Raw genomic sequence first — 26626 nt, 5'->3', positions numbered from 1 at the left:
GTTTCATTCACACATGTTTAACACACAAATTTAGTTAAAAAACTCTGTTCCACCTTGTGATGTTATGTGGTAATACAGGAAATGTTTTGTCTTTAAACTCCTTAACTAGAATTATTTAGATGATTTTGGCTTTGGAATTGCCTATCTCTACTGAACGAAAGGTAAAAGGAGCTGTTAACTTAAACTACCACTAAATGACATCACAAAGTGGAACAGACCATTTTGAGCTTTGGAGATTATTACAGACTAATAATAAAGGATTACTCAAACTTGTGTGAATAAAACAAAACAAGTCTAAAGAATCTAAATAATCAATTTTGTGCAATATAGGACCTTTAAAAATACATTTAAAAACATAAATTACTGAGAGTGGGGTTGCCTCTCCTTAGATTTGATCTGTAACTTGTCTTTGCATTGTCTCTGTGGAGACACATGATACACCCAACTATAGAGACAAGCAATTGGCAGACAGGCTACTAATGCAAACACATACATTACAAAGTGCTATTTTTGAAGTGTCCTCTCTATATTGTAGTGTAGCTTAATCATTATACAATTTTGTACAGCTGCCATTTTTGTAATACACTTTAATTTAGCTTATCAGGGAAGTTGGGGAGCATTGATTACTTCCAATTGTAATTTAAACATTTAAAAAGTGCACTACGTTATTAAGATAAATCAACTTTTTAGAGCTTTCAACCATGTTATAGTTGTTTACCCTCACCATTTAGTCACCCGAAGTTGTATGTGGAGTGATTTGAACATATTTGAGCAATCTTTAATTGCTTATTTTCAAGACACCATATTGTCAGTCGACCCCCTTTTCACCACCACCGGCATATGCCCACTGCTCTGTACTTACCCTGTTATCCAATTTATTTTCTTAATCAGTGATACACGAAGGATTCGACAGCATCGTGTAGTCATTTTGATACAAATGAAAAAAAAAAATCCACTCCTTTCTAGCTGTGCCAGTTCCTATTTGACATTACAGTTTTCTAACAGTCCGTGGACTTGTTTTTTTTTTTTTTTTTTTTTTTTTAATTTTTTTTATTCAAGAACAAATAATATGTTTTTATAACATATCAAAACATATATTTCTGGTGTAAAAGAATTATAATATTAGATCCTATGGTCATAATCCGTGCTCCAGAGCCCCATCTACTACCCTTACTGAGAGCACTGACTGCCCATGACTCATTCTGTATTGTGATGGCTCGTGTAATTGCAAATTAGACTAGTAGTTCACACCTCACCTCCCTCTCAGCAAGTGGGGGCATTTCTTTACCTGCACAACAAATGACAAATCAAAGAGACGGATAATACGAATGTTAACAAAAGAGCCCAGACAAACTTCTAAAGAGATTATAGGTGAACTTCAAGCTCAAGGAACGTCAGATCGATCGCACCACGCGTCATTGTTTGACACAAAGTGGACTCAATGGGAGACAGCCAAGGAGGACACCATTGTTGAAAACAAATCATAAAAAAGATTGGATTTTGACAAACTACATGTTGACAGGCCAAAAAGCTTCTGGGGCAATGTCCTATGGACAGATGAGCCAAAATTTAACTTTTTGCCAAGACACATGTTGTTGTCACATGTTGTTGTCTTGATATGTTCATAGAACATATCAAGAAAAGAACACTGTCTCTACTGTGAAACATGGAGGAGGCTCTGTTATGTTCTGGGGCTGCTTTGCTGCATCTGGCACAGGGTGTCTTGAATCTGTGCAGGGTACAATGAAATCTCAAGACCATCAATGGATTCTAGAGAGAAATGTGCTGGCCAGTGTCAGAAAGCTTGGTCTCAGTCACAGGTCATGGGTCTTGCAACAGGACAATGACCCAAAACACACAGCTAAAAACATCCAAGAATGGCTAAGAGGAAAACACTGGACTATTCTAAAGTGGCCTTCTATGAGCCCTGACCTAAGTCCTATTGAGCATCTTTAGAAAGAGTTTAAACATGCCCTCTGGAAAAGGCACCCTTCAAACCTGAGACAACTGGAGCAGTTTGCTAGTTTACAGCTTACAGCTAAAAACACAAATAAATTATTGCATGCTGTATGTGGACAGTGGCAGGGGAATGGGGATCTGTAGCGTCTTCTAGACAAATGCAGCTGGGTCTGGAAACATCATTTCAAAGATCAGCGACAATCAATCTGTTACTTTCTAAGTTTTAAATATTCTATTTATAATGTCTTTTCACTGATGTTTACTATGGTCTTCATCACAATTCACACCATAGAATTGGAAAACACATAAAATATAACATAAGCTCTGGCTCATATTACATATACACACAAAACTGCATATGAATGCATGGAAAATATACGTACCACTTTGGTCTGCTAGTAAACAAACTGGTGAAACTTTATATTTTACTAATATATATATATTTATATTTTATTAATTGTTTCTTAAATAGTGCTCTGTTGGGTAAGACTTCACATTAGCATAAAAGGATGAACTGGAAACAGGAAGTAGTTTTTGTGACCTTTAACTAGATTAGATGATAAACTAAACATTTACAATATTGTTCCAAATTAAAAATGATCATGGTCTTATAAATGAAGGGGAAATAAATAAAGGGAAATTAAATATGAAATGTATATATACCAACGCCATCTAGTGGTCAAACGAGTGAACTGTAACATGTATAATCAACCGTTACCTAATACATGCGTAAACACATACATGAAGCATAGACAGCAAACTGAATACATGTCGGGTATGCTAACGTAAGATATTAAAAGTTACTCAGATAATTTTAAGCATAAAAACAAGGTAACGAGTTTACTCTCAATCTCACTCCAAATCACTAAAACTATTGAATTCTTTATCCTCGGTGTCACTTCTGAACAACTCCGCCTGCTCCGGAAGTAGATGGCTGTCATACTGGTAAACAAGCCTAGAGTGCCTTCACACAGTTGTCAGTGTGACAATAATGAAGATGTGACATTATATATTTTAATAATTTCACATGTAAGCCGCAACCCCAGCCAAACTGAAAAAAGTGCAACGTGGGCTGTGTCCTAATTTGCCAAAATGGCCTTAGAATCACCATTCGAAGTGTGCGTCGAAGGGCACTTACGCAATTTCCGGCGCGACAAGGGCTGTCCCATTTCAATGCACCCTATTGAATGCGCCCGACAAACCTGCCCTGCCCTTTCCACCGTTCCCATGGAGATCAGACGTAACCGAAGCATACATCCATGCAGACTTCACGCACTGCTATATCCCATCATGCACCGCGACTACGCAAAAAAGAGAAGAAAATGGAGTCCGCTGCGCAATACACGTTTAAATGTTCGTACTGGTTTACCTCATCTACAACAGTGTGACATGAAACTGTTAAATCTGAATAAAGATAAGTACAGGCCGTGTGCTTGATGATTAAAAAGGAGTTACATGGAATAAAAGAATGTGGAGTTATTGCTAGACAATAAGAAGACATTGTTATCATTAGAAATTATTATTGCAATAAGAATAATGTAAGAATGTTCACTTCTATTGTAAGTGTCAAAGACCAAGAGACTGAAACATAAAGTCAGAAGAGTTTAATGAGTTCCACACAGGTAATGTGAACAATGAAGCAACAGACTCTCTAGAAAGGCGTCTGGAGGAGGAGTCCTGAGACGTGCACAAAATCTTCATGTGTTCAGGTACATTCCATAGGTCTGCGCCCCTCGTGGGCACGTGTCATTTACCTTCGTGTTAGTAAATCAAGATATTAGCTTGATGTAGAGCTGCACTGCTAGAAAATACTTTGCAATAATAATATGAAAAGAACTGGCACGGCATAGAAGGGAAACAGTGCCCTCTACTGTTATTAAAGTGGTGTAGCCACTGGCCAAAATACCGAATTGTTAAACTGCAATATCCCACTTTATGTACAACTAATCAGTGTTCTCTGGTTTATAGACTATGAATGTAAAAATTATATTGTTACCTCTGTCTCTGTTATTACGTTTTCACAAGGTATATTTTGTTAAAGTTATGAAGTAGCTACAATTGAGAAAAAAATCACCTTGAAACTTATATTTGCCTATTTATATTCAATCTAAACAAAAAGAAACGGCTGTGACGACGACATATTGACTTTTTTTCTATTAAATAATAAATAATTAAAAATTCGTATCATACGCTCAAAGACAGCGGTGGAAGTGCGGTCCGTGGTGTAGGCCTGTCCCACTTCAGTAAGATGGCGACTACACTGAGGAGGGCACATTCTCGTCCAGAAGCTTCAAACTACACTTTGAGGAGTACTTTGAAGGGTCCCTTCAAAAGGTGCATTTGGCGAATTGAGACATGGACTTATAGTCCGGAAAATACGATACATCTCATCAGGCACCTCTGACAAAATAGCCAATAGCTATTAGGTATTCAACTTTAAAGTTAGAAGTGTTCGTTATCCACTATATTTAGGTAGACACATCATAACATCAAAATAGATTAATAAAACAAATGTTGCTTGCCTATGCTATTATTACTAGATGCTAAACATGACTCTGAGCTAGCTAAATTAAGTATTTGAGCTAAGTATTTGAAATAGCAGCTTACAACTCACCCGTGGTTGCTTGGTTGGTCATTGGCAAAAAACGTCCTGAGCATGTTCATAGGCACATTTCCCCCCCTCAAAAAAGTTATCCAAGTAGTTGTCAGAGGTTCTGTGATTGGAGGCCGGTTTACCGGTACTTGTTGGTTAATGCAACCAACAACCGATCACATAGCTTTATCAATGCACACTTTCTTCACCATGTTGAGCTACAAACTACAAACCTAAAACAAGATGACAGACTCGGAGAGCAATTAGATGTAAGTTATTGAACTTGCATGGCCTTGTATGGAGATTTCCTTTAAAAATCAGTAAAGCAACAGATTAACAAAATGTAACTGATTGCTGAAAATTAATATGGCGTATCTAAACCAGAATTGAAAGGTGTCTAAAAACATATAAAGATATCTTTACAACTACTTAATGGTTTAAATTCAGCTTTTCTGAGTTAATACAGACCCTGTATAGCCAGGAAGAGGTATCCAAGAGCTAAAAATGTTGATTTAGTATAATATTTGTCCTTTCAGTCGTTTTTGATGAATATTTAAAATGTCTAAATTATAACATGATGATCCACATAGATTATAACTATATAGTAGACACAAGCTCAATTAATTACTTAATAACGTCTTAATAATTTAAGTTAATTTTTCTATGTCCGTCACCTTATGTGTCATGAATACCTTGAATGTTCCACAGCATTATATAAACTTATTTATATAACACAGTTACAATTATCCACCTACTACCCACTTGTATTTTGTGCATGCTCATGTCTAGACTGTGCAAGTACCCAGCTCACAGCTCTGTCCCCACAGGATGCTGGTACAAATGAGAACTCATCGTGCGTGATTTGTGTGTCCCGCCAGGTGCTGACACTGGCCAGTAACGAGCGCATCCCCCTCAACCCCTCCATGAGACTGCTGTTTGAGATCAGCCACCTGCGGACAGCCACCCCTGCTACTGTTTCCAGAGCAGGTAACCCTCTCAGTTTACCATCAGAACCAAACACAAGTAACCTCTAGCCCACCATGTCCAGAGCAGCTAACTGGCTCAACACAATGTACACATTATCAAACACTACCAAAAATCTTTCAGAAAACTCACGAAAAAATTGATACAAACAACACATTTGCAGGAGCCTGCGATCAATACTAGCATTTTTGGTCTGTATTTTATGTGTGAGATATTTATTCAACAGCACAAATCAGCTCACCTGTTGTAGTTCCAACCGGTTCTTTATGGTCAGATGGTGCTAAAACAAAGATCAGATTAAAGTGTAATTTAAGTAACAGACGTAGCAGAGTCCAGTAAGCATCACATTCCCAGGAAATGTTGATGACATCAGCTGCAAAGTATCAGACAGATTAGCCGTGTCCCAATTCATCGGCTGCATCCTTCGAAGGACCCCGCCGACAAAGGCTGCTCGTCCATGTAGCCTCCGTGGACCAAAGGTTGTGCCAAAGTGGGACAGGTCTAGCCCACGGAGCTGTTCCCATCACCCAGCAACCAAGACACACTGGTAATACTAATGCTAACCACATGAACCACGCATATTATGCACATAGATCGATTAAAAAGATTACCCTGTAGCGATCAAACAGTCGGACCATGAGCCCAAGATATTATAATAAATCTCATTCAAATCTTATGACTAAAACACAAAAATAAGAATTAGAATGTGTAACTTAACATAATAATATATATTATATATAATCTAAATAATAAATAATATATAATATATAATCCTATAATTTTAATTCTTAAAGTAGGATTTTGATTTTGACAAGGATATACATAAATGGTAAAGGTGTATTAGGACAGTTTATAAAGAAAGATCTCTCTTTGAGTAAAGATTTTTTACTATACAATCAGAAGGAACAGCTGGAAATACTTTGTCAATAATGTGAATAGTCAAACATTAAACCCTTTACAGACATTATAGTTAGTACAAAAAACAGTTGTATGTCAATATACTCTCTGTGTTCCCTTTTTACTAAATCATGTGACAGTCCAAAACAAACTTATATTTGTAAAATGTGACCAGGTGGATTACTACTGCTTAAACATTCTTTAGTTCATGTAAATTAATTAGTTATTATCCAAAGAGACAAATCACTGTCACATCACAAAGTTAGTATAGTTAGTAGATTAGATTAGAGATTAGAGTAGATAGATTAGTAGATAGTAGTCTCTGTAACTGGAATATTACCACGGTCCACATCCTCAATGATAAAACAGTTTAGGTGTTCTTCAACTAAGATTAAAAGAAACACATACTACACTATAAGGGCACGCAAGGGACAGCAGCACACAACATGGGCCTTGGTGGAACCATGGATGCCCCACAGGTTTTCTGCAGGCTTGACCACCTCCTCTTCAGTGACTTTGAACAGAGGACAGTGGAAACATGACCCAACACATACAGACCACTCTGCATCCCTTGTCGAGGTGGATTCAGCTAGCTCTACCCACTGGGATAAAAGGCCTTATGTTTTGCCATTTGAAAGTCCTGCAGAATCAAAACCTGTAATGACAAACACATTAAGAAGGTTACAAAGTTATCACAGGTTAGGCTGAAGTTATGTTCACACTGCATGTTATAAATATTATTTGTATTGACTGGCCATTTATATATACTTCTAATCAAAAACTTCTTAATCCCAGTATAGCAACCTATCAGTCAAACTTCTGGGATATTGATATGGTCGGTTAAAAAGCATAGGGGGTTGTTAATCAGTTTCAGCTGCTTTGTTGTTAATGAAATAAATAACAGGTGCACTAGAGGAATGGTTTTCCAGGTTGATGCCACTGGTATTTTTCCCTCCTCATCTCTTCCGGCAGATTTTTTTACTGACCGACTTTTTCCTTTGGCTTGAATCAACATTTTTGATAGCATAGTGCGGTACCTGGACGCTGCAGAGGTTGGACAAGTGGTCCAACTCCTCCAGGATGGCACATCAATATGGGCTGTTGCAAGAAGGTTTGCTGTGTCTCCCAGCACAATCTCAAGAGCATGGATTAGATTCCAAGAGACAGGTAGTTACTCCAGGAGAGCTGGGCAGTGTCGTAGAATGTCCTCAAACCCTCGCCAGGATCGGTATCTGCTTCAGGATGAGCACTGCCAGAGCCCTACAGAATGACCTCCAGCGGGCCACTGGTGTGAATGTTTCTGACCAAACAATCATAAACAAACTCCACGAGGGTGGCCTGAGAACCTGACGTCCTGTAGTGGCCCCTGTGCTCACTGCCCAGTACCGTAGAGCTCGATTGGCATTTGCCATAGACCACCAGAATTGGTAAGTGCACCACTGGTGTTCTCTGCTCTTCACTGATGACAGCAGGTTCAACCTGAACACATGCGACAGACGTGAAAGGGTCTGGAGGCGCCGCGGAGAACATCATGCTGCCTGCAACATCATTGAGCCTGACCGGTTTGGTGGTGGGTCAGTGATGGTCTGGGGAGACATATCTCTGGAAGGATGCACAGACCTCAACAGGTTAGATAATGGCACCCTGACTGCCATTAGGTATAGGGATGAAATCCTAATTGTTAGACCCTATACTGGTGCGGTGGGACCTGGGTTCCTCCTGATGCATGACAATGCCCGACTTCATGTGGCCAGAGTATGCAGGCAGTTCCTGGAGGATGAAGGTATTGATACCATTGACCCTCACGTTCACCTGACCTAAACCGAATAAAACACCTCTGGGACATTATGTTTCAGTCCATCCAGTGCCACCAGGTTGCTCCTCAGACTGTCCAGGAGTTCAGTGATGTCCTTGTCCAAATCTGGGAGGAGATCCCTCAAGACACCATCCGTCACCTCATTAGGAGCATGCTCTGCCATTGTCACGCATGCATACAAGCACGTGGGGGCCACACTAACTACGGAGTATCATTTTGAGTTGCTATAATGACATTTTCAAAATAGAACCCATCTGCTGCATATCTTTTTCAGTTTCATTTTTGGGGTGTCTTTGGTTTAACCCCTCTGTAGGGAGATCATTTTCATTTACATAAAATCATGTGGCATCCTTTTGTTACTAATAAATGACTTTCTCATTATCAGTAAAGAAATTCTAGATAATTTTTTTCCTTCATTTAGATAATGTGTTTTCAAAGTGTTCCTCAAATTTTTTTGAGCAGTGTAAATACAACAGTGTTACGTGTCACTTTGTCCAGGGGTGGGGGCATGTAACAAAATTATGTTAAAACTGGATGTAGAGCAAAAGGGGAGCATGGAGACGTGGTAAAAAAAAACATAAACAACATAAATTTGATTTTATTCTTACAAAAGAATGTTCAAAAGTGGATACAAATTAAACTACTACATAATACAAAAAGAAATTAAATAACCAAAGAAAATTTGTTGCAAAATGTGTTTATTCCCCAGTTGATTGCTGGCCGCTCCAGTTGCGGCTCAACCGGTGGGTGGATCTGGGTAGGTGGAGGAAAGGCCAAACAAACAGGACTGGTCTGTAACACTTCCTCCCATAAAAACAGAGGCTACACCTCCATGATCAAAAGCCCATAGATTTTTTTTTTCTTCAGAAGGATATAAGTCTCCATCACCACTCAATCCCTGGTGGTGAAATCCTTGAAAACACATACAAAATTTCAAGTTGTCGGCCACAATACAAATGTACATATCAAAAGGATATAGGTGCTCATCACCACTTGCGGTCAAGCGGTGATGGCAGTTCTCAGTCTCGCGAGAGGGCACACAACAGCAGTGCCCACAGCATCAGTCGCTGGTTCTAGTTATACATCTGTGCTAGAAACACAAGAGGGTTGTGGTCTGCGGACACCGAGACTGGGACATTAGTGGATCCGACTTAAGCATTGAAGTGACAGTGGCTCAGTGGTTAGAGTGTTGGTCCCCAACCCAAAGGTCGGAGGATCGAGTCCCGCTCAGGCCAAGTTCTGTCGTTGTGTCCTTAGCCAAGACACTTCACCCACATTGCCTAGTATGAAAGTGGTGTGTGCGCGAATGATAGGTGGTGGTCAGAGGGGCTGATGGCGCAGATTGGCAGCCTCCCTTCCGTCAGTCTGCCCTAGGGCAGCTGTGGCTACAGTAGTAGCTTACCATCACCAAGTGTGGAATGACTATATAATAATGACTATAGTGTAGCGCTTTGAGAGGCTTTGACAAGCCTGTAAAGCGCATTACAAGTGTAAGCCATTATTATTATTATTAAGTGTTGGAGGGCTAGGAGCATGGCCAAAGTCTCCTTCTTGATGGTGGAGTAGTTCAGCTGATGCTTTTTGAATTTGGTGGAAAAATATGAGATGGGATGGGGGACAACAGTCTCGTCATCTTGTACCAATATAGCACCAGCTCCAGTGGCACTAGCATCCACTTCTAAAGTAAAAGGTTTTGTATAATCAGGGATCAGGGGCAGAGAGGACTGGAGCACTACTTGGCTGCTTGAAAAGCACTTTTACACTCAGCTGTCCAAATGAAGGGGACTGTAGAGGGCATTGAAGGGTGCGACTAACACCGAAACATTTTTACAGAAACACCGGTAATAGCCAGCTAAACCCAAAAAACGGCGCAACTCTCTACGGGTAGTAGGAGTAGGGTAGGCGAGAACAGCCTCAACTTTTGCATTTACAGGTCGAACCTGTCTGTGACCAACTACTTTGCCACGGTAAATTACAGTGGCCCTACCAAAGTAAAATTTGGCCAAGTTGAGGGTCAAGTTGGCTTGAGAGAGCCGCTTAAAAACCTCATGTAAGGTGCAGATGTGTTTGGGCCAGGTGGTAAATCATAATATCGTCCAAGTGAACATTACAATTAGGGACATCACTAAGCACTAGGTCCATAGGGCGTTGGAACATGGCAGGAGTGTTTCTCATGCCAGAGGCCATTACAGTATATTGCATAAAATAGTCAGGTGTCACAAAGGCAGATGTATCAGATGCTCTGGGTGTTAAAGGACCCTGCCAGTAGCCTTTCAACAGATCTAGCTTAGTGATGTGCACCACAGGGCCAATATTGTCAATACAGTCCTCCATATGTGGCAGAGGAAATGAATTTGGTACATTGACTACATTAACTTTCCTGAAGTCTGTGCAAAAATGAGAAGTGCCGTCTGATTGGGAGCAAAAAGACAAGGAGAACTCCAGGGACTATAACTCGGTTTGGCCAGGCTATCATCTAACAGGTACTGACCCTCTTTTTTTATGGCCTCACGCTTTGTCAAAGGACAACGATACGAGCAGCAGACCCTACATCAATGTTCAAGTACATTAGTGTGAGAAGGGTTGTCGCCAAACAATGAGGGGTAGGATTGCACTAAAGCCAGGATGTCATGACATTGGTCTTTCCTGAGATATAACAGATTGGCGCCTAACCTGGACATAAACTCAGAGTTAGGCAAATGACCACACTGTTGGGCAACACTAGGCTCTTCTTAATCCTCCTCAACTGACATTTCGAAACACTCAGGTGACACACAAGGCACAGCTAACAGGGACTGAGCTGGCTTCTCCTTCCTTACATGGAAAAGCTTGAGCATATTAACATCACACACCTTGGTTTTCCTCCTTCAGGGGTAAGAATAAGGTACTTTGTGTCTGACAATTTCTTCTCAACACCATAGAGGCCAGAGAAACGGGCTGAGAGAGCAGAGCCAAAAGTGAGACGCAACAGCAACACTTTATCACCAGGCTTGAAGGGATGTGCCACAGCCTTTTTGTCAAAACAGCTCTTCATACTAGCATGTGATAAAGAGAGAGCTTCCTTAGATAACTTGGTGGCCTGCTGTAACCGTTCTCTGTATTTAGCAACAAAATCTAACACATTCCCTGTGGACATTGATATAGTGAATAGCTTCTCCTTAAGCACTTTTAGTGGACCACTAATACTATGACCAAACACAAGTTCAGCTGGGCTGAAACCTAGGGACGCTTGAGTGGCATTTCTTACAGCAAAAAAAGCATAAAAGGAACACCTTCATCCCAATCCTTGCCTGTCTCAAAACAGAACTTGCTCAGCATTGATTTAAGTCTGGCGCCATCTTTCTAATGCACTGTGAGACTCTGTGTGATAGGTGCTGGAAACAGAGTAGGTCAAAACACATGACTGCAAGGTCTCTTTAAAAGTTCTAGACAGGAAGTTGGTTCCTTTGTCCATCTGCATGACATTAGGGAGGCCAAACGTGTGAACCTTAGTGCATTGGTGACTGAAGGGTCTGTTATTTGTCATAAAGGAATTGCCTCAGGCAAATGGGTAGTGACAAACATTATGCTTAACAAAAATGGGTGACCCAACATTGTTTTTGAGAGAGGACCAACACAATCAACAATGACATGCTCAAACGGCTCACCAACAACAGGCACAGGACATAAGGAGGCTAGTGGTACAACCTTGTTTGGCTTGCCCACACTCTGGCAGGTACTACAGGTCTTACAAAAACTAACTACATCAGTTTTCAGACAAGGCCAAAAGAAGTGCTGCAGGACACAATTATAGGTTTTGGTGACACCAAGGTGACCAGACCACAAATGTTCATGAGCCAGGGATAATACTCTACTCTGATAATCTGTAACATTTTGGAATCACAATTTGAAAAACTGTGCACCAGTCATTAGAGTCAGGGTTGTTACCTGCCCTTGGAACCCACTTGCGCATCAACAGTCCCCTGTCAAGAACTGATTGTTGTCATCTGGATTTTCTAAGTAAAAAAAACAAAACATTTTGTTAAAGTGGCATCAGACTTTTGTTCTTTAATTAGAGCTTCACAGGTTAGTGGTGGAGACACAGGAGAAACTGGCTGGGTCTCTCCAATCCTAATCTTGACCTTGACATCACTGTCATCTTGGCCAGAAGAGGGCGTACTGTCCTTATAGAAAACTGGAGCAAGCACAGAGTCACACAAATCAACATCACTCTCCTGAGACAACTTTTTAGACTGAGCCCGAGTCAAAACACTCACGGAAAACACTTCAGGATGTTGTTGAGACATCTCTTCTTATTCAGAGTCAGGGATAGGCTAACAACCTCGGGAGAGGAATACACTTTTCCACCTGCAATATCATTTCCCATGATAAAATCTACCCCCTCAATCAGAAACTGCTCACCAACAGCGACCGGAAATACCCCACTAGCTAACTTTGACTCAATGTGAAAGTTATGCAGTGGAGCTGGGACATAGCTTAGGCCAATACCCTTCACAACAGTGCTTGAGTTTATGTTTTGATTTGTGTGATTTTAATATGTTTCTTATTCTGTAAAGCACTTTGAATTACCTTGTGTACGAATTGTGCTATACAAATAAACTTGCCTTGCCTTGCCTTGCCTTGCCTTGAGTGACAGCCAGTTTTTGGACCTAGAGTCAACACACCGGAGAGAATAAAGGACCGTGAGCCATCCGTATCATGCAGTACTGTAACCGGCCGCTTACCTTCACCTGGGACTGAAACAAAAGCCTCAAAAATAAAGGGCTTGAAACACTCATCTGGTATAACAGAGGGTGAACAAGTAGGCCTAACAATGGGAGGGACAGCAGAGGCAGTTTTAATAAGACCAACAGCTTTTGGTTTTGATATGGGTTGTTTATGCTTCATAGCATCACATTCAGCTACAAGATGGCCAGGTTTGTGGCAATAGAAATTTTTCTATATCTTAGGCTTCTCAGGCTTGGCATTGTGTTGGAAGTTTGAATTAGTAGATTTTCCGTTTAGTTTTGGAATGGACGTAAAAGCAGCTTTGTAGTTGGTTTAGCTCAATTTCACGTCTGAGTTGGAACTCGCACTCCTTTTCTTCTCTTTCATTTTTGAGATGCGCAATACGGACACTTGGGACACAGCTATTGCTTATAGACGTGTTCCAATACTGGGAACTGGGGTTAGGACATCATCTACTAGCAATAGTAGTGTTGACACGATACTAAAATTTTAAACTTGATTTTGATGCAATAAGAGAAAAGCTTGATACCAAATTTGATATACAATGATGAAAAAAAACACTTGTAATAGAATGTATTAGAACAAAATAAAAGTACTTAGTTTAAAAGCCGTATATCATACTATATTATATTAGATTTTTTAATTGATTAATTAATTCATTATTTATTTTCGTCAGTAGATTGCAGATGTGAAGGAAGGAAGGGAATTACAATTCAATAAACCAGTCACAACTAGGGTTAGCTACTTTTTATTATTGACTGTTGCAATGAACATGATTTGACGGCAGAAAGACTCAAATTTTGATCTATGGACTTAAACGCAGAGCTGGAGACCTCCAAACATTTACCTATGATGTCACAAAACTGGGAAATCAAAAATTGCATGGTTTTAATGGGGTTAAGAGAGAATTTGCTAGGGGTGTAATGATGCATCATGATTCTAAAATATGTATGCATCTCCCTCTGTATCTGTGTGTACTGTGGCGACTGTCCTTCCGCCGCCCCCTCTCCCATTTCCTCTCTGAGCCAGCCGTAGCTCCTCCCCTTTTTTCCACTTTTTTCTTTACTCTGGTGCTATATACAGTGTTCCCTCATTTATTGCGGGGGGTTACGTTTTAAAAATAACCCGCAATAGGTGAAATCCACAGAGTAGAAAGCTTTATTTTTTACAACTATTAAACATTTTTTAAGGTTGCAAAATCTCTCACCACACACTTCATGCACTTTTCTCAGACAGACATTAACAGTTTTTCACATTTCTCTCTTGTTTAAACACTCTAAAAGTTCTAACCTTTTGTAGATAAAAAAAATAAAATAAAAAATAAGCACAGTATTATAGAACAAAACCAAATACTAAACTGTACTGTAAATAAAAACAACACCTTTTCGAAATACTGTAACAAATAAAATTTTAATAATTAACCTACAATGTTGGACGCATAAGAAATGATTATAGTGACTCACGTGTATTTCACAGTTCCTCTGACTGTGCCTCTATGTCCTGGCACTGCTCCGCTGTAGTGTCTTTTTCCACTGAAGGCCTTGATGCAGGTGACGTTTTCCGAGTGAAGAGCATAGTTAGTCTCTGTACAGAGAAACACTTTTGAGTCCAAAGCGTTTCTGAAATTTCTCAAACCAGCTCTTGCTGATATTAATGGTACCACGTGAAAAGGACTCGTCAATGATCTGGGCTCCACATCATCCTGCTCCTCACTGTCATGAATGTCATCGCTGTCAGCAAAGGTTTCATAAAACGCTTTAGCTTTTGTGCAGATGATGTTAGTATCCAGTGTAATGTTCTTTTTCCTGCAGTGGCTGATTCACAAAGCTAAACCAGACTCTATCGACAGATGCAAAAAGCTACAAGCCTTTTTGCATCCTTGTTAAAAGTTATTGCTGCTATCACCCTTATGTTATTTTCCTCCTTCTTTATGTGACAACCCGAAGATTAATTTATTCCATCATGGCGCCCTACAGCCATGTAACTTCTACCTTCCCTCAGCATGTCTAGAAGTCAATTTTTTCTGCAATGGTTAGCATCTTCCTCAGCCTTTTGGGCACGGGTTTAGGTGCCTTTGTAAGTGCAGAACGTTTCATCAACATTGTGGGTTTTGTCGGGGAGAAAACTTGCACTTCAAAGTCACACTGCGATCGAACATTTATGTAAATTTGGGTGAATGCATTCTGTTCTGTACAGGAGACACGACACGTCCCTTAGACAATCAGGACGCAGAACACAATGCGCGTTCATACACTATAAAAAATAAGCATGCAAAATTACACAAGAAAATATGCGAAACAGCGGTAATTTTCTCTTCCCCAACCACTGTGCAGTAGAAAAAAACAAAACAAAAAACACTGATCCAGCTTATTCATGTCCAATATCGATAATGACACTTTGGCTTTTCCAATACAAGAGATATATCCATACTAGTGCAGAATCTAGAGTATATAGGTAAAAGTATATAGATGCACAACCCAACTTTTTCACTTCTGAAACTGATATGGACACTGCCAATACCCGATATTAACCAATACTGTGGGACAGAAAACTTACTTCCTTAAAACACAGTTGACTTATTACACGCAAGATCAAATTGCGTTATGCATCCGTTCCTTTAAATCCTTTATATAAGTACTAAAAACCCCAACCAGGGTATTGATGTAACCGATATCATGGAACATAGCAAATTTTTCATTATCATAGCTGATATTCAGTACCAGTATTGATATTGGCGCATTCCAAATATAGGTATTTAATTCCATCACAAAATGCATCTAAATATGTCCTGTCATTTTTCATTGTATACCTGCCCATGTCCACCGTAAGACCACTCATTTTGTTTCTCTATTCAGAAGCAATATTATGAGATGCAACCTTTATGATGGATATGTTAAAACCTCCAAGCTTTCAATTTCATATGCTCTGTTTAATTTCTAATCAAATGCATGCCCCCAAAGATATTATCAGCAGTGAGAAATCTAGCCTGTCTTCTGCCATAAATCTTCTGCTCAGTCAATATTTTCAGATTAGCCAGGCTCAGATATGTAATATGAAACGTGGTTTGCATTGATAAACCGTCATACATCCATCATTTACATGCACCCCCTGTCAGCTCTATACAGGGCTGTGTCAAAAGTCGAAAGATCGATAGATCGCGATCTAAACTTCGGTCGATCTCAATGATAAGGCAAGCAAATTTAAATTGACAGGTCTACAGCCAATCCTGTGGCATTAAGAGTGCGTGGTACTGAAAAGGAGGCTTTACCGTTCACTTGTTTAGGTGAAAACTCTGTGTTAGAGCCACAGCTCTATCCATACTAGTGCTCTTTGTCTTCTCCTGAGTGCTCATGTTTCATAATTTTCACTTAAATTTGCAAATTTGACTGAAAGTCCTCCTCCATTCTGTCTCTGTGCCCCCACTCCCAATCCCATACAACCTGAGTGTTTGTCTCTGCTAAATATATGTATATAGTTAGTTATAGGCAAAAATAAAAGCATGTTTGTTTTTTTTTCTTTGTTTTTTTTATACTCTAGATGATTATAATCCAAATTCTTGCACTGAAAACAAGAAAAAGCATGTCCTTACTCTTAGTGGGCTTACAACTCCACAAACCTAATTTATTTGGCCTGGAGGAGGAACTTTTCCTGCTTGTTTCCAGGGAAATGTTGTTCCTTTGGCTATACCAGGGGATGGCAATCCATGGCTCCGGAGCCACATACAGCTCTTTCATCCTTATACTGCGGCTCCACGTGGCTTGGGAAAATGAAGTACAAATATTTAATTGAAGTGTATTTAATTTGTGTCAGTTGTTTTTTTCAAACTGTAGTTTAAAGTTGAAGATTATTGTGATATTGAAATATTAAAATACAGTTATATTTTATTATTTTTCGTTGCTCAAAATAAGCGTCACTCTTGCCGGTATACCCGCTAAAACACCGTGCATTTATCGAGGAATATGCATACATATGTGAGCAGCTATTCTCCACCATGAACTATGTAAAAAAAAAAAAAAAAAAAAAAAAAGCAAAACAAAGAAAACAGTGTTATCTTCATAAAAGTTACATATTATCACTTCAAGTTTACTTCTAGTATAAAAAAGTGACTTTACAATATTCAACAATGATCAAATGTTTTGCAAATGTGTAAAAAAAAACAAAAACCTGTAGGATTCAGCAGTGTTGCGTAATCATTTTGGTACAAATGGAAAAAAAATAAATAATCTGATGACATTTACGGAGACATCTGCTCCCACTGGGCACCGCAGTCTTCCAACAAGTCAGTGAACTTGCTTCTTTTATTAAATGAGGGTGTCATAGATTATAAATATCCATCCATCCATTTTCTTACGCTTATCCGGGGACGGGTCGCGGGGGCAGCAGTCTAAGCAAGGACTCCCAGACTTCCCTCACCCCAGACACGTCCTCCAGCTCCTCCAGTGGGACCCCAAGGTGTTTGGTAATTAGTAAAATGTTAAAGGTTAAAGGTGTTAAACGTGTATGAATGAAACAAAACACAACTTCAGTATGTTTTTGATGAGGAAACAACATTATTACATAGATCAGAAATAGTGTAATATGGGGCCTTTAAAGTATCAGAAAAATGTGTTTGCCAAATCTGCAAAGAATTCTCCCTAATGTCCTCAATGTGAATATCTTTCCAAAATCAAACTATTTCCTGTAATTTTCAACACATTTTTCAACTTTTCTTCTCAAAATTGCTTCTTGATTGATGTAAAAATAAAATGTATATTCACAACAGGTATTGTGCCACCGGCTTAAGTAGAAATGAGAGATTTGTCAAAACTTGTTATGCACATTTTAATGCTCTATAGACACAGCACTATAGAGCTGTAGACTATGGAGAAAATTATAGAGCTATAAGATCTAGTCTATACAAGCTGTTGTTATATCTCTCCCCATGAGCCTGTATCAATATCATCACATTCAAATGGATAAGTGATTCTCCCTGTGAGGCTGCCATGACCCACTGAATAAGCTCTGGATACACAGTCCTCACAAGTACACTCCATTAATCCTTATTTATTAGATTATCTGAATAGTAAGTGAGAAGAAAATAAAAACTAGGACTAAAACAGCTAAAATGTGATGTAACTGTAACTAAAGTTATAAATCAGGAATAACCCGAATCTTGACAAAGTTTGAATAAACCAATATTACATAACAAAACCAACTGACATCTCACTGGTTCACATCTCACAAAGAATGGTTAAAGGGCTTATATATTGTGCTAAATTGGTTGTGGTGAGCCATTAGTCATGTTATAATGTTACCTGCTCAAAAAACATACCTGGTATGTTGTTGTTTTTTTTTGTTTTTTTTTAATCATACATGTTTGAATAACCCTTTATTGTTAGTCTAGCTACATCTCTAAAGCTCATTAGATCAGAAAATAGCATAATATGGGTGCACTATGTCACTTTTTTTTAGTCAAGTCATAGTGACCTGTGACTGTCTTAAATCTACTCAATCGATAAGCCATATTGTGAACTCTTCTAAGCAAAGCAGCAAGAACATATCTGGAAATATGCGGGATTTGTGTGTTAAAAGTTTGAATAAAACAAAGCACAACACTCCAGGTATGTTTTTGATGAGGAAACATTATTACATAGAAACTGTTTAACTTTAAACTTAAAAAAAACTTGTCATGTCATCCTTCACAGGTATCTTATACATAAACCCTGCAGACCTGGGCTGGAACCCTCCGGTGGCCAGCTGGATTGAGAAGAGGGAAATCCAGTCAGAGAAGGCCAATCTGACCATTCTCTTTGAGAACTACCTCCCTCCATGTCTGGAAGCGCTGCGGACGAGGTAGGCCCACTGTCCACTCTGCCACTCTCTCCCATGCCCACTCAGCTGCTCACTCCCCTGGCCACTCCTCTGCCCACTCTGCTGCCCACTCTTCTGAACACTCTGCTACCCATTCTCCTGCCCATTCCCCTGCCCACTCTTCTGCTCACTCTGCTACCACATGTGTTCTTATTGACAGGACACAGGCTGTGCTGCTGGGGCCATTCTGCTAGTTCTGTCCCCTCTGTCACTGGAGCACATAGAATAAAACTTAATTCACTGCTACAATGTATATAATTTTAAAGAGGAGGTATTATATATATATATATATATATATATATATATATATTTTTTTTTTTTTTTTTTTTTTTTGAGCTTTCGACCATGTTATAACATTGTTCCCTCATCAAAAACATGCTTGAAGAGGTTTTAAATGCTATTCATGGATGTTTGAGTGATCTAGCGATCTCTCCTGAGCCCTAATCAAACCCTCTTTATAGTTGGCTGTAAAATTCTGTCCAATGCTTGTTATTGGCAAATATAGCATTTTTAAAACAATAAAAGTTAACATGGTGATCTAAATATGTTATGTGTTAGCAATTATTACCACATAGAAGAAAAATACCCCCTGGTAAACGAGAATTGCACTACACATCCGAGCGAGATCAAAGCTGCAACACAATGCAGTTGAAAACAGTTTTAGATGTTGCTCCCTGAACCGCCACCTTAACGTGGTGGAGGGGTTTGAGCACCCGAATGATCCTGGGAGCTATGTTGTCGGGGGACTTCATGCCCCTGGTAGGGTCACCCATGTCAAACAGGTCCAGGGGGAGGGGTCAGACTAAGAGTGGTTCAGAAGCCCTTTATGATGAGTACAAGAACAAGGTTCACTACGTCTGTCTGGTGGCCGGGCCTTTCCCCACGGGGTCCAAAGGAGTGACGTGGGGCCGTCCTCACATGGATCCACCACCCATGGGAGGATCCGTAAGGGGCCAGTGCATGGAGATCTGCGTGGCAGTCGAAGGATGGGGGGGGCTCGACGACCTGGTCTCCGGACATGGAGACTAGCTCTGGGGACATCACCTCGCTGCGGGAGAAGGAGCCTGAGCATATGTGGGAGGTTGAGCATTACCGACTAGATATAGTTGGCCTCACATCTACGCATCTGGTATCCTACTCCTTGAGAGGGGCTGGAGTCTCCATTTCTCTGCTGTTGCCCATGGGGAACAGTGGCGAGCTGGTGTGCTTATTGCCCCACAGCTCAGCGAATGAGAGGGTTGCGTCCCTGCTCCTTCGGGACAGTTCTCTCACTGTTGTGTCAGCCTAAGGGCCGAACAGCAGTGCAGAGTACCCGGCCGTTTCCTCTGTGGCAAGGCTCCGGAGGTGAATAAGATCCGTACCTCAAGTCTCTGGATGTTGTGGGGATGGCTGACACTACAACATCGCTTGGCACTCAGGGACAGCACTGCTGGACTGGAAGACCGGGGTGGTGGTCCCTCTGTATAAGAAGAGGGAGCAGAGGGGCCGGAGGAGGTCCAGTTTGGGAACCACAGGATCTCATCTGCTGTTTGGAGATGATGTTGTCCTGATGGCTTCATGGAGCCAGGACCTGCAGCAGGCACTGGGGCGTTTTGCAGCTGAGTGTGAAGTGGCTGGGATGAGAATCCGCTCCTCCATATCTAAGGCCATGGTTCTCGACCGGAAAAAGGTGGCTTGCCCTCTCCGGATGGGTGGTGAGTGCCTGCCTTAAGTGGAGGAGTTCAAGTATCTCGGGGTCTTATTCACAAGTGAGGGAAGGATGGAGCGTGAGATTGACAGACGGATCGGTGCAGCGTCTGCAGTGATGCGGTCGCTGTATCAGTCCATCGTGGTGAAGAAGGAGCTGAGTCGGAAGGCAAAGCTCGCAATTTACCAGTCAATCATACATACATACATTCCGATCCTCACTTATGGTCATGAGCTTTGGGTAATGACTGAAAGGACAAGATCGCAGATAAGTGGCCGAAATGGGTTTCGTTCGCAGGGTGGCTCCTACACGTCCAGAGGAGCCAGCTGAGGTGGCTTGGGCATCTGCCCAGGATGCCTCCCTGGACCCCTCCCTGGGGCCTCCTCCTGGTGGCACGTCCCACTGGAGGAGCTGGAGGACTGCTTAGACTGCTGCTCTCCATCCCGGATAAGCGGAAGGAAATGGATGGATGGATGGATATTGCTCTGATGTCATGTTAAAATGTATATTGGTCTTTTGGATTATACTGTTCTTAGATTTGTTTTAATCATCCTTGGGCCTAACAAGTTTTCAGAGTGATGTCGCTAAACTGTAAAGCAAAGGCTATCATTCTCACTTCACAATAAGGAGGTTCTGGATTTGATTCTTCAATTTAATATACAGTGGTCCCTTGTTTATCGTGGGGGTTACATTTTAAAAATGGCCCGCAATAGGCAAAACCAATGAAGTAGTCAGCTTTATTATTTAAAATTATGTATATGTTTCACGGCTGTAAAAACCCCTCACCACACACTTTATACACTTTTCTCAGACAGCCATTAACATTTTGTCACATTTCCCTCTTATTTAAACACTCAAAGTTCAAACCTTTGTATTTTATATGATGATCACTTTAAATGTATTGTTCACTTGCCTCTGCTCCAGTGGTATCCACAGAGGCGCCTCTCCGTGAAGAGAAACACTTCAGTCCAAAGAGTTTCTGAAATCTGTTGGTGCAGAATGTTTCATTGACATTGTGGGTTTTTCCGGGGAGAAAACACATTGCGATCTAACACTTATGTACATTTGGCTGAACGCATTCTGTACTATACAGGAGACACGGCACAGAGTAGATTTATTGACAATGGGCTACAGTCCCTTAGCCAATCAGGATGGAGAACACAATGTGGGTTCATACACTGTTAAAAAAAAAAAAGCATGCAAAATTGCACTAAAAATAAATCCACAAAACAGCAAGACCGTGAAAGGTGAACTGCAATATAGAGAGGGATCACTGTCATAAATAATCCATGGTTCACACAATACCAACATTAGCATTGGGGTTGAGCCTGGGATGTCCTGGCGAGGGACTATTTAAAACCGTGTCGGAAAATGGCAAAAATCAAAGAGCAAACAAGATCCGACATGCCAGTGACTGCGATTAAAGATTATCAATTACATTTTGAATTTGACTTTTGGCGTAACGACTGACAGGAGGGACCAAAGAGACAGAACTCGGGGAAAGGTTTAACAGTGTTTATTTATCAGGATGCAGAACATGTTACTACTTGTTACTACAACTTCCATTACTGGAAGTTGTAGTAACAACTCTCGTGTCCTGTTTGCAACAGTAATCAGATTAACAAACCCCGCAGCTCCGCTGCCGTTAAAACTAATTTCCACATCTAAGTGCAATGAGTTTGCAGTATTCTTTAATGACAAGGTTCAGGGCATTAAAAATGCTATCAATTCCACAAAGCAAATAACAACCCAGCACCCACCTAGACATATAGAGCTGACTCACTTTGCACCTGCAACTGACAAAACTCTCCAAGAAATTGTCACCAGTCTGAGTTCATTTACATGCTGCCTCGATGTGTTACCCACTAAATTTCTAAAGTCTGTGCTCAACAGTTTTCTGTCACCACTCACTTGCATAGTTAACATGTCACTTCAATCTGGAACATTCCCAAGAGCTTTGAAAACCGTGGTTATCAAACGAAGAGCAGTCTTGATGCCACGATATTGAACAATTACCAACCAATCTCTAATCTGCCGTTTCTCGGTAAAGTCCTTGAAAAAGTTGCTTACCAACAGTTTATTAACTTTCTCCAAAATGAACAACTCCTTTGATGTTTTCCAGTCAGGTTTTAGACCCCACCCCAGAGACTGCTCTTATCAAGGTTACAAATGACATCCGCCTGAACACTGATGCAGGCAAAGTCTCAGCCTTTGACACTGTTGATCATGGGATCCTTTTACAGAGACTAGAGGACTGGGTGGGCATCTCTGGTACGACACTAATCTGGTTCAAGTCCTATCTAGAAAATAGGGAGTACTTTGTTGAAATTGGAAAATGTGTTTCAGATAAAATGTTCCTGACCTGTGGGATGCACCAGGGGTCAATCTTGGGACCCCTGTTGTTCAATCTCTACATGCTGCGGTCAGGCCAGTTAATACGCAGCAAAAATGTGTCCTACCACAACTCTGCAGATGACACTCAGATCTATGTCTCACTGGCAGCAGGTGAATATGGACCAGTGGATTCACTCTGCCACTACATCCAACAGATCAGTGTGTGGATGCAAAACAACTTTCTCCAGCTAAACTCACACAAGACTGAAGTCATCATCTTTGGGCCACAGAAACATAGAGAAAGTGTCAGCACCTCCAGACTCTCTCTCTAAAACCTTCAAATCAGGCTAGAAATCTAGGGGTAATAATGGACTCAGACTTGAACTTTAACAGCCATATCAAATCAGTAACCTCTGGAGCTTTTTACCACCTAAAAAAAACATTGCAAAAATCAAAGGTATACTGTCAAAGCCAGAGTTAGAGAGCCTTATCCATGCATTTGTCTCCAGTAGGTTAGACTACTGTAACGGCTTGCTCACTGGCCTCTCCAAATGAGCCTTAAGACAGCTGCAGTACATCCAGAACGCTGCTGCTTGGGTCCTGACTAGAACCAGGAAATATGAGCACATAAGTCCTGTGCTGAGGTCTTTGCACTGGCTTCTTCTAGCTCAAAGAATACTTTAAAGCAGCCCTGCTTGTGTATATGTCTCTCCATGGCCTAGCACCAAAGGACATCTCTGAAATGTTAGTGCCATATGAACCATCTCGCAATTTGAGGACTTCAGGGACAGGCTTCCTGCTGGTGCCCAGAGTCAGGACTAAACATGGGGAATCGGCATTTCAGTTTTATGCAGCTAAAACTTGGAACAGTCTTCCTGAAGATGTGAGACAGGCTTCTACTTTGACAATGTTTAAATCCAGGCTCAAAACAGTTCTATTTAGCTGTGCATACAACTGAAAGGTTTTTATTCTGCACTCCTCTCCTTTAATGCTAGTTTTATGATTATTTGTGATTATTTATGTTTTGATTTGTGTGATTTTAATGTCCTTATTCTGTAAACCACTTTGAATTACTTTGTGTACGAATTGTGCTATACAAATAAACTTGCCTTGCCTTGCCTAAAAATGTATATTATGGCCCTGCCCTAAACCCTACAGAAAGTGAGACATTGTGGGCAGAACCAAATTTTTGCAAAGTTTTTCTCTCACATTTGAATTTTTTACACTGTGGGTTTTCATTCAAGTAACTAGCAATTTGGTCAACATTAACTAGACCCCTGTGGGATTATAGCCTACTCTTTTGATTTTTGTTAAGTTATACCTCTTGGGTGCAGCCAACAGGTAAACAAAAATGCTATTTTTTGAAGTACTAATTTGTAACTTTTGTGTAATTGTGTAACTCAGACGTGCAGTGTTCCATTGCCAGGCAATAATATACATTTTGTTCAAAACAATGATCTGAACACAATGATATACAATTTACATTGCTCAGACATGATATTGCTCCACAGCGCTTTCTTAAAATTTTGAATAGGACCCAAAAAATTACTTTGTGCCAGACATTTGAAATTTGGCATAGATATACCTATTGCCATAATGAACATAAAAGCCAATGAGGACTTACCTCTATTTTTAACCACCTTGCCATGGCAACGTCCATTTGTCATAGAAATACATGGGTTTTGGTCAACTGGGATGGAAAAACATTGTTTGTCATAGACTGTTGAAATTTGATACACATATTCCACACAGCATACTGAACAAAAAAGGCAATGAGGATATACCTCTATCTCCAACCATGTAGACATGGCAATGTTAGATATACTCTCATCGGAATTAATGGAGTAGTATTAGTATATAGATGCTGTTGTTGGGGGGAGGGGCAATGTAAGTGTGGACAAGAGGCAGAAACTGACACAGAATTTGACAAATGGTGTCAAAATGAAAATGTTTTGATTTGTGGAAAAAAAACCCAAAACATTTATTTATAGATAAATGCTGATAGAATTAGAGATAGACTGTCACATGACTGTCGCAGAGACAGGGCGTGGCTTAGCACAAATCGCACCAATTAACACAGAGAAAGGATTCCAAAAGGCACTTCTTACAGAACAGAGCAAACTCCACATAATATAGCATTGGGTTTAATTAATAATGTGAAGACATAATATACATTTGAGTTAATTTCATAGCATCTGAGCGTAATACAACACATTAGACCAGTATATTAATGAATACATTCCTTCCATTAATAAAAAAATAAAAATAAAAATGCTGGACCCGCCCCCTTGCCCGGGCAATCCATGATCCACAACCAGGGACCATGTCTTTGGAAATAGTTCATAAAACAAAAGACCAAACAGCGGTCCTGCCCACATCAGTGCCACAGTTCTACAGAACAACCACAAAACACCTGAAATATATGAGCCTCAAGTGAAAACTGGGAGTCCATTACCCAAGATGCACGTCCCAATTTACATGCTTACAGCACACGGTCCTAGGGCTTCTTACGCCAGTGAGTTGGTGCCTGATACGATGGTGTACTCTATGTGAAACAGTGAACCTTGAAGGGACAAACCTTTTAACAAAACATAAACTATGTTGGACCATGTTTCAAAAAGTTATCAATTATGTAATGTTAAAAAAAAAAAAAAAAAGCTTAGATATTTTTAAATAAATCTGGGTTGCTTTTTGTGACTTTTTTACCAGTCTCATGAAAAAAGACTGTTGCTTACCCAAAGCTGCCTTTAGCTCACGGGCTTTTTCTGCCCATAGTGCACGTCGTGGTGGGTAGTTAGCACGGTAGCTTTTGTGACATGTAGTGAAGTGTCCCTCCACATTGTGCCGCTTTGCCATCGCCACAGTCGCCCCACAGATGAGATACACGCAGGTTTCTTTTAGTCATAAAATTTGTTGTGAAAGTGATATTTTTTTTTTTTCCTGGCTTGTTTTTTGGGGTCAGAAACTGCATTCATTCTGCATCTTCCCAGTGCTTTCTGTGTCATGCACACTATACTAACCTTTGAACTGAATAGGTCAGAGTTCACCTTAACTTATCTAAACTTCACGTATAATCAACATATTTTTAAGATATTGTCATTTTTAAATCTATATAAATGCAAGGGTGATTTAAAAAAAAAAAAAGCAACAGAATAAAATAAAATTTTAGATTCAGCTCATTAGTGAGGGTTAGGGTTAGGGTTAGGTTTTTAGAACTGGCCTGCGGGCAACTCATGTCGTCCTTGGGGGCCACCTGGTGCCTGTGGGCACTGTGTTGATGACCCCTGGTTTAGAGAAATGTAGCGATGGCAACCAACACAAAAGTCAAGCTGAACCGACAATGGTAGCAAATACAAACCAGCTCCACCGAACTCGGTATTGCTTCAAACGAAATAATATAGAAACTACTTACCATAGACTATCTTTGTGAAAACATGCACCTCACTGGTGTCAGGGAACCACCCGCTCCAGATCGGGCACTCGTGCACCTTACTCAGCCCCTGAGGGGCTAGTCGCACTTGCTACCCTGACTGTGATATACTTCAATCACAGGCCACAGGACTCTGAGCAATAAGCTGCTACCAAAATGGAAAAAAACTGTGGAACAAAACAGTATCTGCAAGTAACCACAACACACTCGACCTAAGCGCGAGAAGAAAAAAGGGACTGTGCTTCTGAAGTGATCTGACTATATAGCCTTGCGTGGGTCACCGGAAGGTCACAGGTGAATTTGTTGTTATTAATTCTCATCCCGCGCATGCGCAAGAGTGATCAACCA

At 40.5% G+C, this 26626-nt stretch overlaps 1 protein-coding gene across 2 annotated transcripts in view; it reads left to right on the top strand.

Annotated features, from left to right (window-relative positions):
- Positions 1-26626, top strand: part of dnah9 (dynein, axonemal, heavy chain 9) — a 612810-nt gene that overhangs the window by 136671 nt on the left and 449513 nt on the right. For both annotated transcript variants that reach the window (XM_033984465.1, XM_033984463.1), the window contains exons 40-41: positions 5431-5539; positions 18662-18809. In XM_033984465.1, the coding sequence (XP_033840356.1) occupies positions 5431-5539; positions 18662-18809 (257 nt within the window). The remainder of the gene's footprint in view (positions 1-5430; positions 5540-18661; positions 18810-26626) is intronic.

The sequence above is a fragment of the Periophthalmus magnuspinnatus genome, chromosome 19 (genome assembly GCF_009829125.3).
Source record: "Periophthalmus magnuspinnatus isolate fPerMag1 chromosome 19, fPerMag1.2.pri, whole genome shotgun sequence".
NCBI lineage: Eukaryota > Metazoa > Chordata > Actinopteri > Gobiiformes > Gobiidae > Periophthalmus > Periophthalmus magnuspinnatus.
The sequence above is the reverse complement of the archived record's forward strand: the minus strand, read 5'-3'. Positions and strand labels throughout refer to the sequence as shown.